At 47.1% G+C, this 16,535-nt stretch overlaps 1 protein-coding gene across 3 annotated transcripts in view; it reads right to left on the reverse strand.

Moving 5' to 3' along the window:
• The window catches only part of TTYH3 (tweety family member 3), a 235,317-nt gene that overhangs the window by 100,821 nt on the left and 117,961 nt on the right, over positions 1–16,535 (reverse strand). For 2 of the 3 annotated variants that reach the window (XM_054041300.1, XM_054041298.1), the window contains exon 1: positions 9,704–10,080. In XM_054041300.1, the coding sequence (XP_053897275.1) occupies positions 9,704–9,826 (123 nt within the window). In that variant the 5' untranslated portion in view covers positions 9,827–10,080. Of the gene's footprint in view, positions 1–9,703; positions 10,081–16,535 lie in introns of those variants that run through there. The other variant, XM_054041299.1, reaches the window with a different exon arrangement.

Genomic DNA, 16,535 nt, shown 5'->3' on the forward strand with positions numbered 1-16,535 from the left:
GACACTGAAGGGGAACTACAGCTGCAGTTGCCCTGAACAGTGAGAGTCCCCATCTATCACAGCACTGAAGTGACTTCTCTTCTGGTCCCATGTGGAGCACCAGTACCTTGTGCACTCTGGAATGTGGAAACTGAAGACAGGAAGTCACCACCCCCAAGATCTTGTGCAGAAATAGTAATAAGATTTGTCTAATAAGACGACATCAAGTCAGATTTCACTCACTCAGTCTTTAAGGGGAAACCAATTTTTATTCAAAATGATTTTCGCTCATGTGTCAAACTCAGAGCTAAACGAACTGCTGGATATTAAAAACCTCTCCCCATCTCTTCAGTTAAGGAGAGCCTCTAGTCCTCATATGGGTCTTCTATAAGGAGAGCTTCAGAAAGATGAGTAAGGCAAGACAAGATTCCGCATTCCTGATATTTCCAGAGTAATTATAACTCACCCCAAGTTCAGATGTTTGGATATCCAAGGAGCCAAAACGTGCACAAACCCAGGCATACTGGGCCATGCTCCTCCCCATTTCAAATTCCCTTTACTAGAAAACTGACCCAAGCTGCAGGACTGGAGATTGCAACTTCCACTTAATATTGGAAGACCCAACAGGAAAACAAGAAGGGGAGCAGGGGACCTAGCAGCTATCAAGAGCTCGTTCTTATGCCCTTTGTAGAAATTAGTCCTCAGACATAACTGACTGAATCTCAATCGGAGGAGCACCAATACGTTTCTCTCCCAACGTTACCACTCCCCTGGCCTTCAGGTCTATCTTCCTTCCCCACTAGCCATAGCCATTTGTAATTTCTGATGCACCCCAAGACTGGAATGACATACAGCACACTACTGCGAGCTCCACCACAACACAGGCCTGCAGAGATAACAGGTGGCACAAGACAGCAATTCAGGACTTTACCTTTTGCACACAGGTAATGAAAAGGAAGCTACTACCTCAAAAGACCAGGCAGATACTAGACTTAAACCTCTGTTTACAATGTTCAAAAGGAAATCTATGCCCCCAAGCATTGGTAAGAAGGGACAAGGAAGCAAGGAACTAATCCTCATGCACAGCTCCTTAACACACATTTCAAAGCTGTGGATTAATTAGGGCAAAGCCACCTAGATTCCCACCCTTAATCTCCAGTGTCATGTCTAATGGGATATATTCTTCTGGGTGAGAATTTCTCACTCACTCAGAATGCAAAAGAAAGTCTATTAAAAAAATCCCACACGAGCTTCTGCTTGAAACTGTACCGATTTATTGGCTCAAAATTAACATTCAAAGCCCTTGTTTAAATAAGACACAAGGCGAGAAAATGCCTATCCAAAGAAAGGCAAAGCAGCAAAAGACGAAGAGCAGAATCAGTTCTGCTTGCCATTCATTCATCCTCTAACACCAGAAGTCAGTTTCTGAAGCTAGATTCAAGAATCCTCTGGCAACTTAAAATTGTGTTTATGAGCTGAACCTAATAGAATACTATCCAAGTCTTCAGTTTTTGCCCTGGGAAAGAGGGATAGAAATACGGCCACCTCTAAACACTGGAATATTTATATCCATCCATACTCAGATCTGAAAATGGTCATAATTTATAGCAATAAGCAACACTGTCCCCCAGACCCTCCCCAACCTCAAAAAAAATAATCTCGCATACAGCAACAGGCATGATTCCTTCTAGATATACAAAGTCAAGTGATCAGTGCACCATGTTCAATTCACCAGGCCAAGCAAATGAAGACCATTTCGGGAACTCACAGCATTTTGAAGCACACAAATAATTAAGACCAACAAGAACACCCTCTTCCAACACTTGACAGCTGTCTGCTTAAGGACTATACCTACACTATAGGCATAACTACCTACCTAAACTCCAAAAGGGAAACAGAACAGGTAAGAAATGCAAGCAGCTCACTGCAGAAACACAACCAGAGGATTTATAAATAAAGCATCAGTTTGTGTTTTGTTTTGTTTTTTTAAATTCTTAAATTTGACCTAAACCAGATAGATACAAGGCTGTAAAGCCTGACCATACTCTGCAAGAGTCTCTCAAGCAGGAAAAAAGGGTTTCAATTTACATCAGCTGATTAGACTTCTAATGCTTTTAACTTAAGTTTTTATTCCAGCTCAGACCCAGCAGGACACTTTCTAACAGACATCTGCTCTGTAAATATTTCCTAAAACCAGAGCTCAACAGCACTGGCAAGACAATGTGCATTCTCCAGAATGAAGTTAACATTAATCCCACATTCTGCCTTGATGAGATGGGCAAGAGTTAGACCTTCCTCTAGCCAAGTAGCCATTTGCATGCACCATGATCTGCTAAAATGATGCATTCTCAGCAACTGTTGTTCTGATAAGCTTACCCCTAATCAGAAGTTTGTTGTTTCCAGCAACAGACAGTTCTCAGGAGACTAGCTGAAAATGCAGCAATGCAGCCTGGATCAGTGAGCAAGGGACCCTTCGGACAGAAAGCCGGCAAGAGTTCACTGTCTGACTATATACCAGATGCTGGCTGTGCATTTAGCTCTGTAGCAACACAAACCCCAACTTGCATGGTTTGCTAGGGAGACTTTTTAAATCAAGTGTTTGCATTTTGGAGTACGTTATGTTGCTACACCATGCTGCCACCTCCACACCCCTGTATGAACAAAGAATGACAAAATCAGACTGCAATATCCATCTGCTGACATAACAGCTACTCAATTTTAGGCCATGGGAAACTGGGGGAGGCACCACCATTTTGAGACCCTTAAATGCAACTTTAGCTTCATTGGAGAGCAACAATAGACTCCCACAACCCAGCCTCTCCTGACATTACAGAAAATAATTAATGCAACCTCAGGCTAATAGAACTGACCTGGAAAACAGGCCATTATCCATGAAAGAAACTTCAAAACTAACCCATTACCCTCTGACTTTGAGCCAACTGGTAACTGAACAAGAACACATCATCCAACTCCACGTGTTTTGAATTTACAGAAATGCTCTTGGGTTTCAGGATTGGAGTGAGACGCCAGTACAGTAGAGGAGTTCTACAACAATGTCTCTAATCCAAGTTCTTTGGCAGCTTAGTCTGCACTGAGTTTCTCCATCCAAGAAATACTCAAAAAAAAAAAAATTGTTACGTGTAGGGCGAGAACCTTGTAGAGCCAGAAAGTACCAGATGGAATCTGTCTTGCTGAACTCCCCTCCTCCCCCACCTCCTTCAAATCTACACAAAAACCATGCATTAAACTGAAGTCTGCAAACCAAAGTGAAGCATCAGTAGAATTTAACATAGCACCAAGCTCCAGAATCCTGGTACAACAATCTGACCGCTAGCCTGACTAGCACAGTTGCCAGACAGTACTACAACTGAAGAGCTCTGGTAGAGGTGGAGGTGTACCCAAGGGAACAGCTGGGTGACATCACAGTAGGGATTGCCCCCAAAGGTTGAGAATTAGTCTAGTATAGACCCAGTACCACCATCACCTCAACTCCACCAGTGGTGGAAAGAATGGCATAAACCAGTTACCAATGGTTTAATCACCATGTCATCTAACCTTGTTCAGAGCAAGTGTAGGTGACATGACTATTCAAATGCCAGAGGCTGCCTGTACTCTGTCTATTCTAGGCCTCCTCACAATTGCGGTCTATTCTAGCCCCTTTCCAGGAAGCCACACAGGTGGTAGTAATGGTGGAATTTAAGGGGGGAAAAAAAAAAAAAAAACACAGACAAAGCCTATGATGCTGTAGTTAGATGCCTTTAGAACTAAGTGCTCTAGAGGTGCAAGATAATCTAGTCACAAGTGAAATAGACTCCAGTGGACTTTGCCATTTTGCAGTGATTCAGAGATGTTTTATCAGCTTTCTGCAAGAGCTTAAATTGAGGTAATGACTAAGGCACAAAAGTAAAGCTGTGGGTAAGCTTTCATAGCCCTTATTTGTTCATAAATAGGCTTAGAATTCTTTAATTGACAAATACCTATATTTTTGAAGCATTTATCAACTTAAACGTTCAAAGTTTTGGAAATTAGAGAGCAGTAAGACATTTAACACTAATAGATATTGAGATTCAAAAAGTTAAACTTTATAACTTAAAATATACAAATTGTCAACATCTCATGTCAAAAATATAGAAAGTAAATATCCTTAAATCAAATTCTAATTAGTTCTCAAGCAGCATTTTTCTTATTTTGCCTACTTATAAATTTCAATCAATGGAAATGTGTCAGTTTGTGTGTGCGCGCGTGGTGAAATCCATGTTTGCCAACATTACCAATCAAAATCTAATCCTTCCAAGTCTATTTATAAAACACCACACATCCGAGTGCTTACAAGAGTTCAGAACAGTTATAGTAAAATACATTAACAGCTACTATTGAAACTTCCCTTTTGATGGTATTCGTACCAAGCAGCAGTCACTCCTAGGACATCCCATTAGCAACAGTTCTGCTGTGTTAAAAAGCCTCTTAGGACTTCAGCTCATCCTTCCAGCAGGCAAGACATTCCTGAAAGAGGCTTCTGGCTAGCTCTATTCTCAGCACCATAAATTGGGTGGCACACCACTCAGGTCACCTGGGCTAATAAATGAAGAGCTTTTACATTCCTACATTGCTTTAGTCAGGGACAATAGCACAAGCTGCAGAGAAACCTTACTGATCTGGTGGACTGGATCCAAGGGTAATTTGACAGCATTGGTATGACCATCTCCTGGAAATTCATTAAGACAGTAAAAAGCATAGGAACGGGAGATAGTACTGTGCTGTCAAAAGCAACATAGGCTCGGTTCCATTTCCCACCTTATGACTCACTGCAAAATAAGCTTTAAAGGAACACTACAGTATGACTCAGGAGGAGGATACAGCTGAAACAACTGCTTAGAACTCAAGATATAAAACTGTTATACCTCACTGATCCAGGAGACGCTGGGGCTCGGGCTTCAGGCTTAAGCCCTGGGGTGGTGGGTGACAGGCTCTGGCCATGCAGCAGCAGCAGACTGCTCCATCCCCCAGCCGCAGGGCTCCAGGATCACCCCCTCTCCCCACACACACACCCCTGGCCCTTGCTACAGCCTCCAGTCCCCATCTGTGCACCAGGGCCACACGCTCTCACTCTGGGCTCACCTCCCCCATCTCCCCTCTCATCTATTCCCCTACCCACCTCCCCATACAGAGCTTAATTTGTCCCCCAGCTTGAGTAAATCTGCTGGGAAAAGGGATATTAACTATTATACAAAAAATCTCACTTTTCACAGCAGACTTACTAGCTAGCAAGTTTTTTTGTTTTGTTTTTTTAATAAAAACACACACCCCACCAAAACATTCAAAGCACCTTGTGTTTCTATTCTGTTTAGGTCCAGTAATTAATAGACAACTGTACTTTTTTTTAATCGAGTCTGCAAAAAACCCTACATCAATTAAATAAATATGCACGTGTCCAAATCATTGTGTTTTTCCTAAAGTTAAAGTATTTTAGGAAAAATTGTCATCGCAGCCACCAGCAAGAGTTGGTGGCTGCACTATGGGGCCACCCAAAAATTTGTTGTGAGAACCACTGCTCTAGAGTGATTTCAGTAGATGCAACCCTCAAAGCAACACATGGAAACCAGAAACATGAAAGCAGAGTCCCTCCCCAGAAACAGAAAAACCTCTTCCCTAATCCTAATCTAGTTAGCAGTTGCATAACTATTGTCTCCTTTCCTTGTCTCCCCTAGTTACATATCCAACTCTTTATATGGAGGGATGCACAATTTGCTGCAACTGATGCGAAGCATTTAAAGGGCCACTATGTACTTTACGTAGTGACACCAGTAGAGAAAATAAGAACCAACCAACCTAACCCACCCTGGAGGGCTCATTCTCCTCTTCCGCACAGCCTGTTCTAACCTGTCAGTTGAACATATAGTGAAAAGGTGGGAGGGCATGAAAAGCCACCACCACAGATTGTTTAGAGTCCTTCAACAGCCAGAGGGCACACACACCCACCCCCCCATCTGAGTCAGACAGACTATGGCACACTGTTGCCATAAGGATCCCTCATGTTCTCATGGACAAAAAGGATGTAGTCCCACTTACTACAACACAATGGTCACAGCTATCTCCAGGCAAACAAGCATAGAGTAGTCCCGCCCCCCAGAGACAGGACAGCACCGTCTCACTACATGCAGAACAGAGCCACCAATTACAAGCTCCACATGTGCATACACAAGGGTCCCAATAGACACAGGAAGGATTCAGACTTCAAAGACAAGCAGAATGGATTCAACTTAAATCCACACAAGCATTACACAGGTTTCAGCAGACATCAAATAGACACCATTTAGCACAATGGAAGCTTACTCATTACACTAATCATAGCAGATGGAAAGACCTATTTGATCTTGCCAATCCACCTGTGGGGGAAGGGGGGGGGGGAAGCAGCCATACTACACATACTTCACAAAAATACAGGCTACATCGATACTAAGATACTATGTTTGATATGCCACCATTCTGTGCTATGTTACAGTGGCCATTAAAGCCCATGCATTTCCTGTATTCTTATTTGCATGAAACAGGGATACAAGAGAACAGCTTTCAAGACCACCATCTTTATTAGTCTATTTTAAGGGAAACTGCAAATATCCTCTTTTCTTCAATTAAGAAAGTTCTTTCCCCCCACCCCCAGGACTGTGGAAGGAACAGGATGCTGTTTCCTTAAGAAAATATTTCCATTCCAATTCTGATTTACTCAGAAGCCCTGTTGGTAAGTGTGCAGGTATCAGCTCATGACAAAGGTCTAACTATCTAACGGCTTGACAATTCTCAGGAGACTGATAAAAGCATATTCTCCTGTCCCTTCTTACTGAAGATAGGAGAGCAAAAGGATAGAGTGCACCTATGAAGTCTCCAGCATTACTGTCAGTTCCAGTTAGCTCAGTAGAGTGCAATCAAGGACATTGATAGAACTACAAGCTGCCACACTGCATGCTTTCATTAAATATAGGTAGTTTTTCCTAGGTACTGAAAACCAGGGGGCAGGGGAAAATTCACCATCACCATATGCTCAGAGGGGGGGGAAAAATTGCAAATTCCAAGAACCAGTTTAAACAGAAGTGCCCATATTTTAAGTACTTAAAGTGCATGAAGAATGGAGCATGTTAAGTTACTTGTGTTGTATTTAGCGGGGGGTGGGGTGGGGGGGAAGGAGATAATATATGGAGATATCCTATCCTTTTGCTCCATTTACAGTTCACACTGACCTATCTCTTAGTGCTGGAAAGGACCCCGAAAGGTCATCGAGTCCAGCCCCCTGCCTTCACTAGCAGGACCAAGTACTGATTTTGCCTCAGATCCCTAAGTGGCCCCTCAAGGATTGAACTCACAACCCTGGGTTTAGTAGGCCAATGCTCAAACCACTGAGCTATCCCTACCCCTCATACTCAAAATACTGACAAAACAAGAATTCAAAGCAGGATGCCTTCAGAACAATTTAGAGTGGAAGGGAGTGATTGCAATGTTACTTTGACGACCAGGTTAAATTTTCTAGTTTTACTGTATTATATTATGCTTTGCACACATGCACGCAAATCCTTGACATGTCTTTCCATTTACAGAATCAGAGCATCTTTGTTACAGAGTCAGCAACAGGAGGGAACACTGCTGCTCTCTTTACATTTGTTCATGGAGCTGCAGAGGTTATGCACTATACATAAACAGCACTGAAGTAGGCAGGGTTGACATTCTAAACACACACAACTTACACCCTGGATTTCTGGTTTGACAAGAGTTAAAATAGCCATATAGCAATGACAAAAACTAGTCCTTAACTAGCACACACTCTTTTTGCAACCGTATGAGGCAGGAACAACAGGAGGTTTACCAACCCCAAGAGACTTCGCTATAAACACTTGAAGTCTCAACAGAACTACTGTGAGAGAGTATTTTATAAGCTATACAGAGAGCATACAGTACTTGGAAATAGTGCTTCTATTTTAAACTACTAAAAACAACACAAGCATATCAGATATATATTCAGTGACTGACTAGTGTGTTTTTTTCCATAACAATCCAAGAACAGTTTCCCCAACCTACACTTTTCTCCTCTTCAATACAGGAAGCAACTACCTCAGTCCAAAAAAGTGAGCTAAAACCATTGGACATATGTAGAGTTTTGTTGTGGAATGTTTTTAAAAAAAAACAACATCTTGATTTCTCCTCCAACCAAGGAAATTCAGATGAGTGAAGAAGAGAAAGACCAAGGTTGAAGACCAGAAGACAATTCTGCTCTCAGATTCAGAGACATTTTTGTTGCCACCTACCCACTTTATTAAAAAAGGGACCCAAGAATAGTCTTTGCTATAGTCAACCCTGAAATCTGAAGTTACTTAAAAACAAAAATATTGCTAGCTAAAATATTCCTATAGCATCTCTCTTTACAGTAGGTAAGCACTGCTTAGATGCCTTCCCATTTCTGCATTATGGTATTGTGGTGCCCTACAGAACTAAGTATATTCAGTGAAGCAAAATGGTGTTTTCAAAGCCAAAGAGCGTGGCACAATGAGGTAGTTGAATCACTGCAGCTCCAGTCTAAGATGGCAGCAGAGAACACAGATGTTAAAATACACAGATCCACTCCACCATCATTCTAATTAGACAGCAAGTCACCCAAGTGCAGGTTAAGCAACGCAAAGGACACAAGTATCCTGCCAGTGTCTCCTCACACACTTGGTCCTATGTAGCACCTAAGCCATCTGTTGTCTACCAAGCATTTTAGACGGCTTCAGAAAGAGACACTGAACATTTCACTGAGTCCCAACAAAGGCAGGGTGCTGAGCTATCTGAACCACCGCTCCAATCCTATGTAGGATGGGATATTTTGTACAAAGTGGCACCACATCTGTTCGGCAAGCCAAGTACCTATCATTCAGCCACAGGCTAGAAGGCAGCGCTTGTGCCTCACCTGGGCAGCTCAGCCTGCGGCAGCGTTACCCTTCCAGCCCGAGGAGCCATCTCCCCATCCCCGTTTGGCAGCTGGGCCCGAGGGGCTGGTGTTTTACCCTCCCCCAGAGGAAGGAGAGCCTCAGCTGCTCTCAAAGCAACTCAGGGTCTCTGCTCATTGTTCCAGGGGCTAATCATTTCCTGCCTCTCTCCTCTGTGTGTGTGTGTGGGGGGGGGGGGGGGGTCAGGGGGAGAGAGAAGAGATGTATTATAGACTACAGGCAGAGAAGGCAACCTGCCCCATGGCTGATCTACCCCCCGGGGGGGGCAGGATACCCGCCCCCACCCGCCCCGGGCGGATCTATCCCGCGGGGGGTCCCACCGGGGTACCCTCACCTACCCCAGGGGTGATCTACCCCCCCGGGGGGGGCAGGATCCCCACCTGCCCCTGGGCGGATCTATCCTGCGGGGGGTCCCACCGGGGTACCCTCACCTGCCCCAGGGGTGATCTACCCCCCCGGGGGGGGACAGGATACCCGCCCCCACCCGCCCCGGGCGGATCTATCCCGCGGGGGGTCCCACCGGGGTACCCTCACCTACCCCAAGGGTGATCTACCCCCCCCGGGGGGGGGGGCAGGATACCCTCCCCCACCTGCCCCAGGGCGGATCTACCCCATGGGAGGGGCAGGGCAGACACCGCCCCCCCCCGCGTGGATCTACCCCATGGAGTGGGGGGAGGGGCAGCACACGCCAAGCCGGGGGTGTCTGAGGAGAAATTGACGAGATCCTCCCCCCACCGCCGGCCCCTCACCTGCTGGTACTCGGCGTCCTCCGGGCGGAAGTCGGCGCTGGCGGCCTCCCAGCGCAGGCTGAAGTGCGGCAGGCGGTGCAGGAGACTCACCCACCAGGGCGGCGAGTAGCTGACCCCCGCCATGCCCGGCCCTGCCGGCCGACCGCTCCCTCCGAGCCGCGAGCCGCGGCCCCCGCCTCACCCGCAGCCGCCTGTCGCTGCCATGGGGGGAAGGAAGCGCCGCCGGCTCCGCTCTCTCGCGCTGGCTCCCCCGAATCAGGCGGCCGGGCTCCCGGGCGGCGGCGGCGCCCTCCCCCGCATGGCGGTGCCGGCTCCGGCTCGGCCCAGGTGAGCGGCTGCCTCCCGTGCGGGCTCCGCGCTGCCAGCCCGGCCGCTCGCTCTTTGTTCGCGGAGACTCCCCCGCCTCCCCGGCTGGCCCCGCCCTCCCGCTTCCCATTGGTGCCGCCCGCCGCCGGCCACGCCCCCGGGCGCCCTCCGTGTGACGAGCGTGCGGGGTCTCAGCCCGGGGGCGGGGGGTTCGGCCCAGGCCTGTGTCAGCGACAGGGCATTGCCCCATCCTCACATCAGGTCACTGCCCCACACCGCTGCACCATCATGCCACTACACTACACTATCGCCACCCTGCCAGCGCACCATCACGCCACATCATTGCACTACCACTGCACCATCCCATCACACCATACTGCTGCACCATCATGCCACTCCACTGCACCATTGCCACCCTGCCAGTGCACGATCACGCCACACCACTGCCCCACCACCACATGCCACCACGCCACTGCACCATCATGAGGCACCATCATGCCACTGCACTGCCACCACACACCATCCTGACACTGCATCACTATGCCACTGCACCGCCACATTGCTGCACCATCACATCACGTCACAACATGGCCACCATGCCAATGCATCATGATACCATGGCACTACTCGGCCACCACGCACCACCTCTTCACTGAACAACCACCACATACCCTCACACTGCGCATTGTCATGGCACTGCACCAACACCACACACGCCAAACCCTGCATCACCAACACAAGCTGTGATGCCACACACCTTCATGGTACTTCTACACCACCATAGGATATGCACCAACATGGGCCTGCGCTAGTGTTCCCTCTAATTTTTCCCACCCATGTCGGAATGTGGCAGGGTGGGGCCGAGGGGTTTGGAGGGGGCAGGGGGAAGGGGCTGAGGTAGAGGGTTGGAGTGCGAGGGGGTGACGGCTCCAGCTGGGGGTGCAGGCTCTGGGGTGGGGCCAGGGATGAGAGGCTTGGGGTGCAGTGGGGCTCCCCGGGGCTATGGTGGGGAGAGAGGACTCCTCCCCAGCTCTCCCTCCCTGCAGCAGCAGCAGCAGGTTCGGGGCTGGGTCAAGGCATCATGTCCCTGAACCATTATATGCCAAATACCATCATGACACTCTATCACAACCATTCACTGTTACTCCATATTACTCTGCAGATGTGCAAGCACCATCACCACCACGCTTCAGTGCGCCTTTCCACATCACCATGCCGCCGCCATTACATACCTGCAACTTCTCATCACATCATTAAGCTGCCACACAAGCCCGTGTGACATTACTTACTCATGTAATGCTGACATGTCTTTGACCTTGGCTTCTCTGACATATATACATAGCAATATATACTGAAAAAAAAAACAACACAAAAAACAAAAACAAAAAAACTAAAACGCTACCCAAACAAGTTACTCCAGTGCACAAGTTTCTGCCCCAGGGAAGAGGATGAGAGAACAAACAACGTGTCACAGATGTATAGTTACATTACTTAATGCACTACTGAAAGGCACTCAGATACTACCGTGATGAGCACAGCATAAGGAACCATGTAGAACAACAGGTGTTGCTATGAATCAGCATAAGGCACCATCATACGTTATGGAGAGCAATCATACCACTGTGCAACATTAAGCAATCTCCAGTTGTGGGATTATCACAAACACTCCACACCCATTCCAGAATTTTACTTTCTTCCCTAATGCCTCATCTACCAAAAAAAAAAAAAAAAAAAAAAAAAAAAATCAGTTCCTAAACTCTCTAAATGGTCTACATTACAAAATGTAACGTCAGATTTTGAGAGGTATTTAGGCACCTAAATGTACCTAACTGCGTCTTCAAAGATCCACTAGATACCTAACCTATCTGCATCTTTAGGCACCTAAATACCTTTAAAAATTTGGTCCCAAGCACTCTGGGGCAGAGGCTGTCATGTAGTATATGTTTGTACAGAACCTAGCACAATGGGGCTCAACCTGGTTGACATCTTTAGTCATTACTGCTAGGTAAATATTGGAATAATAAAATCATGTAGTTATAGTTAAAACCCTGGTCAGCATGATATCAGCTAATTTGGTTCTTCACAATCATATTTGTGCACAATAACCTTTTGTACTACAGACAAGTCTAAAGAACAAATGTTTTAAAAGAGGAAGGATGGGGGGGACAGTACAATTTCCAGAATGTGTGCAATAATCCTAGAAAGTGACAGAGAAAGCAAAAAATTTGAAAATTAACTCAGAAATTACAAATACATCTTTTGGCTAGCAGGTTATTTAACAGTGATAGCTAAATGTAGAGAAGCCATCCTCTGCATCTCTTCCCACATCTTTCCTCCTACTCCCGCCCCCAAAATCAAACCTGCACAGTGCAGCTGATGCCTAAATCCACCTCATTTTACTTCCATCTGGAGCTGAGCTCTCTGCACTGAGGGAAACTAAAAGACACTTAGTCAGTTTCATTCTCTGTGCTAGGACAGCTGTTCTTAAAACTCAACAGGACCTAGAGTTAAACTGACTGTGCGCTCGTCATGTTCTACCAGAAGAAGCAACACCAAAGTGCTCAGTCCTCCCACCCTTCTTGGGCAAGAAACAAAAACACAATCTAAAATGGTTGTATTGATTTCTCACCTGCAGTGCTGGAATTGATATTTTTTTCCCCAAAATAATCAATTTGAATATAGGTCAAAATTAGGGCTAACCTCTGCCAGATTCTCTAAACAGAGTATTTGTATGTCAAGTTATTTGCCCCAGGTATGAAATTACAGATCCTCTGTCTTTCTCCATTTCACTAGTCAATAGGAAAACAGTATTAGAATAATTAGATGGTCCTCAGAAGACAGAGAAGTTAGTAGTGAGATAGCTCAGGGATTGGATTCATGCCCAGTATCTGAATCAGTGTTGTTCAATATATTTATTAATGGTTTGAAGGGGAAAGTGGATAAACTGTTGATGAAGATTACTGACAATACACAACTATTTCGTTTAGGAAAAACTATGGAGAATCATGAGTAACTTCAGATGGATCTAAGTACATTAGGGAACCAGGCAGTACTATGAAAGATGATTTTAAACTTTCATAACTGTAATGTAATTAATATATTGGGCCAAATAATCTAAACTTGTGCATGGGGAGGGGTTCTAAATTTGCAGGAGTGCCTGAGGAAAGAGAACCAGGAACATATGTGAGAAATTCAAAAGTAAAGAGGATTGGATAACTGTGATCTTTAAGAACAAGCTACCTAAGCTTGTTAAAGGTTAACCCAATCTCACGTTAATTGCTTGCAAGGATCAGTAAAGAATGTCCTTTTCCCTTAAATACAAATGTTGTACAGCTTTCCACATTCATGTAGGTATATTATCTAGAGGAGTATTCTCCTCTGAAGCACCAAAACATTGAGTCTTAAGGCCTGGTCTACACTACGGGTTTAGGTCGACTTTAGCAGCGTTAAACCGAATTAAGCCTGGACACGTCCACACAACGAGGCCCTTTCTTTCGAATTAAAGGGCCCTTTAAACCGGTTTCTTTACACCACCTCCGACGAGGGGATTAGCGATAAAACCGGCCTTTGCGGGTCGGAATTGGGGTAGTGTGGACGGAATTCGATGTTATTGGCCTCCGGGAGCTATCCCACAGTGCTTCATTGTGACCGCTCTGGACAGCGCTCTCAACTCAGATGCACTGACCAGGTAGACAGGAAAAGACCCGCGAAGGTTTGAATTTCATTTCCTGTTTGCCCAGCGTGGAGAGCACAGGTGACCACGCAGAGCTCATCAGCACAGGTAACCGTCATGGAGTCCTCCCAGGATCGCAAAAGAGCTCCAGCATGGACCGAACGGGAGGTACGAGATCTGCTCGCCATATGGGGAGATGAAGCAGTGATAGCTGAACTCCGTAGCAGTAAAAGAAATGGAAAAGTATTAGAAAAGATCTCCAAGGCCATGAAGGACCGAGGCCATAACAGGGACACACAGCAGTGCCGCGTGAAAATTAAGGAGCTAAGGCAAGCCTACCACAAAGCCAGAGAAGCAAACGGAAGGTCCGGGGCAGAGCCGCAAACTTGCCGCTACTACGCGGAGCTGCATGCGATCCTAGGGGGTGCAGCCACCACTACCCCAACCGTGTGCTATGACTCTCTCACTGGAGAAACACACAGGGAAGACGGTTCGGGGAACGAGGAAGATGACGATGGAGGTACTGTAGGTAGCTCACAGCAGCAAGGAAGCGGAGAAACCGGTTTCCCCAACAGCCAGGATATGTTTGTGACCCTGGACCTGGAACCAGTAACCCCCGAACTCACCCAAGACCCTCAGGGCACACAGGAGACCTCTGGTGAGTGTAACTTTGTAAATATTTGTAAACATTACAAAAAAAAAGCAAGCAAGTCTGTTAACGTGTATGGGGATGGGGCGGAAATCCTCCAGGGACATCTCCAGAAAGCTCTCCTGGTTGAAATGGGGTGATTTTATTAAGGGGGACATTCAGAGGCGCCCGTTCCTGCTCTTCTGACCAGAAATGTTCCCCGCTGTTAACCACGCGGTGGGGGGGAGGGGTGAAGTGATCATCCCAGAGAATCGTGTGTGTGTGTGTGGGGGGGGGTGGTTTACTTGTGTTTGTGCCGCATGTTAACCGGGAAACCGCAGCCCCCTCCTTTTACATTGAAACCCCATTTTAAATGGACAACCCAATTCATCCTTGATATGGGAAATGCGCTGCTGTTTGCAACCTTTCCCGCATGTTAAGAAGGTTAAAAAAGCCAAAACACTGTGGCCTACGATGGCTGCCTGCAAGCCGAAATATGCGACCTTGTAATGAAAGAGTGTACCCATTGTTCCCTAAAATGTGTCCTTTTTAACCACCTCTCCCTTCTCCTCCACCAGCTGCAAATGTTTCTCCTTCGCAGAGGCTCGTGAACATTAGAAAGAGAAAACGTAAGACGAGGGACGAGATGTTCACGGAGCTGCAGATGTCCGCCCAGGCTGATAGAGCACAGCAGAATGCGTGGAGGCAGTCAATGACGGAGATGAGAAAAGCCCAATATGAACGAGAGGAGAGGTGGCGGGCTGAATCGCGGGAAGAACAGAGCAAGTGGCGGGCTGAAGACGATAGGTGGCGTCAGCTTGCAGACAGACGGCAAGAGGCAATGCTCCGTCTGCTGGAGCATCAAAGTGATATGCTCGAGCGTATGGTTGAGTTGCAGGAAAGGCAGCAGGAGCAGAGACCGCCGCTACAGCCCCTGTGTAACCAACAGCCCTCCTCCCCAAGTTCCATAGCCTCCTCACCCAGACGCCCAAGAACACGGTGGGGGGGCCTCCGTCCACCCAGTCACTCCACCCCAGATGATCGCCAAAGCATCAGAAGGCTGGCCTTCAATAAGAGTTAAAGTTTTAAAATGCAGTGTGTCCTTTTCCATCCCTCCTCCCCCACCCATCCCAGGCTACCTTGGCAATTATCCCCCTACCTCTGTAAGGAACTAATAAAGAATGCATGAATGTGAAAAAACAATGACTTTATTGCCTCTGCAAGGGGGAGGGGAGGGTGGGGTGGGGTGGTTGGTTTACAGGGAAGTAGAGTGAACCGGGTCGGGGGGGGGGGTTGGAGGGTTCATCAAGGAGAAACAAACAGAAGTTTCACACAGTAGCCTGGCCAGTCACAAAACTCGTTTTCAAAGCTTCTCTGATGCGCACCGCGCCCTGCTGTGCTCCTCTAACCGCCCTGGTGTCTGGCTGCGCGTAATCAGCGGCCAGGCGAGTTGCCTCAACCTCCCACCCCGCCATAAAGGTCTCCCCCTTACTCTCACAGATATTGTGGAGCGCACAGCAAGCAGCAATAACAATAGGGATATTCTTTTCGCTGAGGTCTGAGCGAGTCAGTAAGCTGCGCCAGCGCGCTTTTAAACGTCCAAATGCACATTCCACCACCATTCGGCACTTGCTCAGCCTGTAGTTGAACAGGTCCTGACTCCTGTCCAGGCTGCCTGTGTACGGCTTCATGAGCCATGGCATTAAGGGGTAGGCTGGGTCCCCAAGGATCACGATAGGCATTTCAACATCCCCAATGGTCACTTTCTGGTCCGGGAAGAAAGTCCCTTCCTCCAGCTTTCGAAACAGAGCAGAGTTCCTGAAGACGCGAGCATCATGTACCTTTCCCGGCCATCCCACGTTGATGTTGGTGAAACGTCCCTTGTGATCCACCAGGGCTTGCAGCAGCATTGAAAAGTACCCCTTGCGGTTTACGTAGTCGGTGGCTTGGTGCTCCGGTGACAAGATAGGGATATGGGTTCCGTCTATGGCCCCGCCACAGTTTGGGAATCCCATTTCAGCAAAACCATCCACTATTGACTGCACGTTGCCCAGAGTCACTACCCTTGCTATCACCAGGTCTTTCATTGCCCTGGCAAATTGGATCACAGCAGCCCCCACCGTAGATTTGCCCACTCCAAATTGATTCCCGACTGACCGGTAGCTGTCTGGCGTTGCAAGCTTCCACAGGGCTATCGCCACTCGCTTCTCAACTGTGAGGGCTGC

This window comes from Malaclemys terrapin, chromosome 10 (genome assembly GCF_027887155.1).
Source record: "Malaclemys terrapin pileata isolate rMalTer1 chromosome 10, rMalTer1.hap1, whole genome shotgun sequence".
In the NCBI taxonomy this organism is placed as follows: domain Eukaryota; kingdom Metazoa; phylum Chordata; order Testudines; family Emydidae; genus Malaclemys; species Malaclemys terrapin.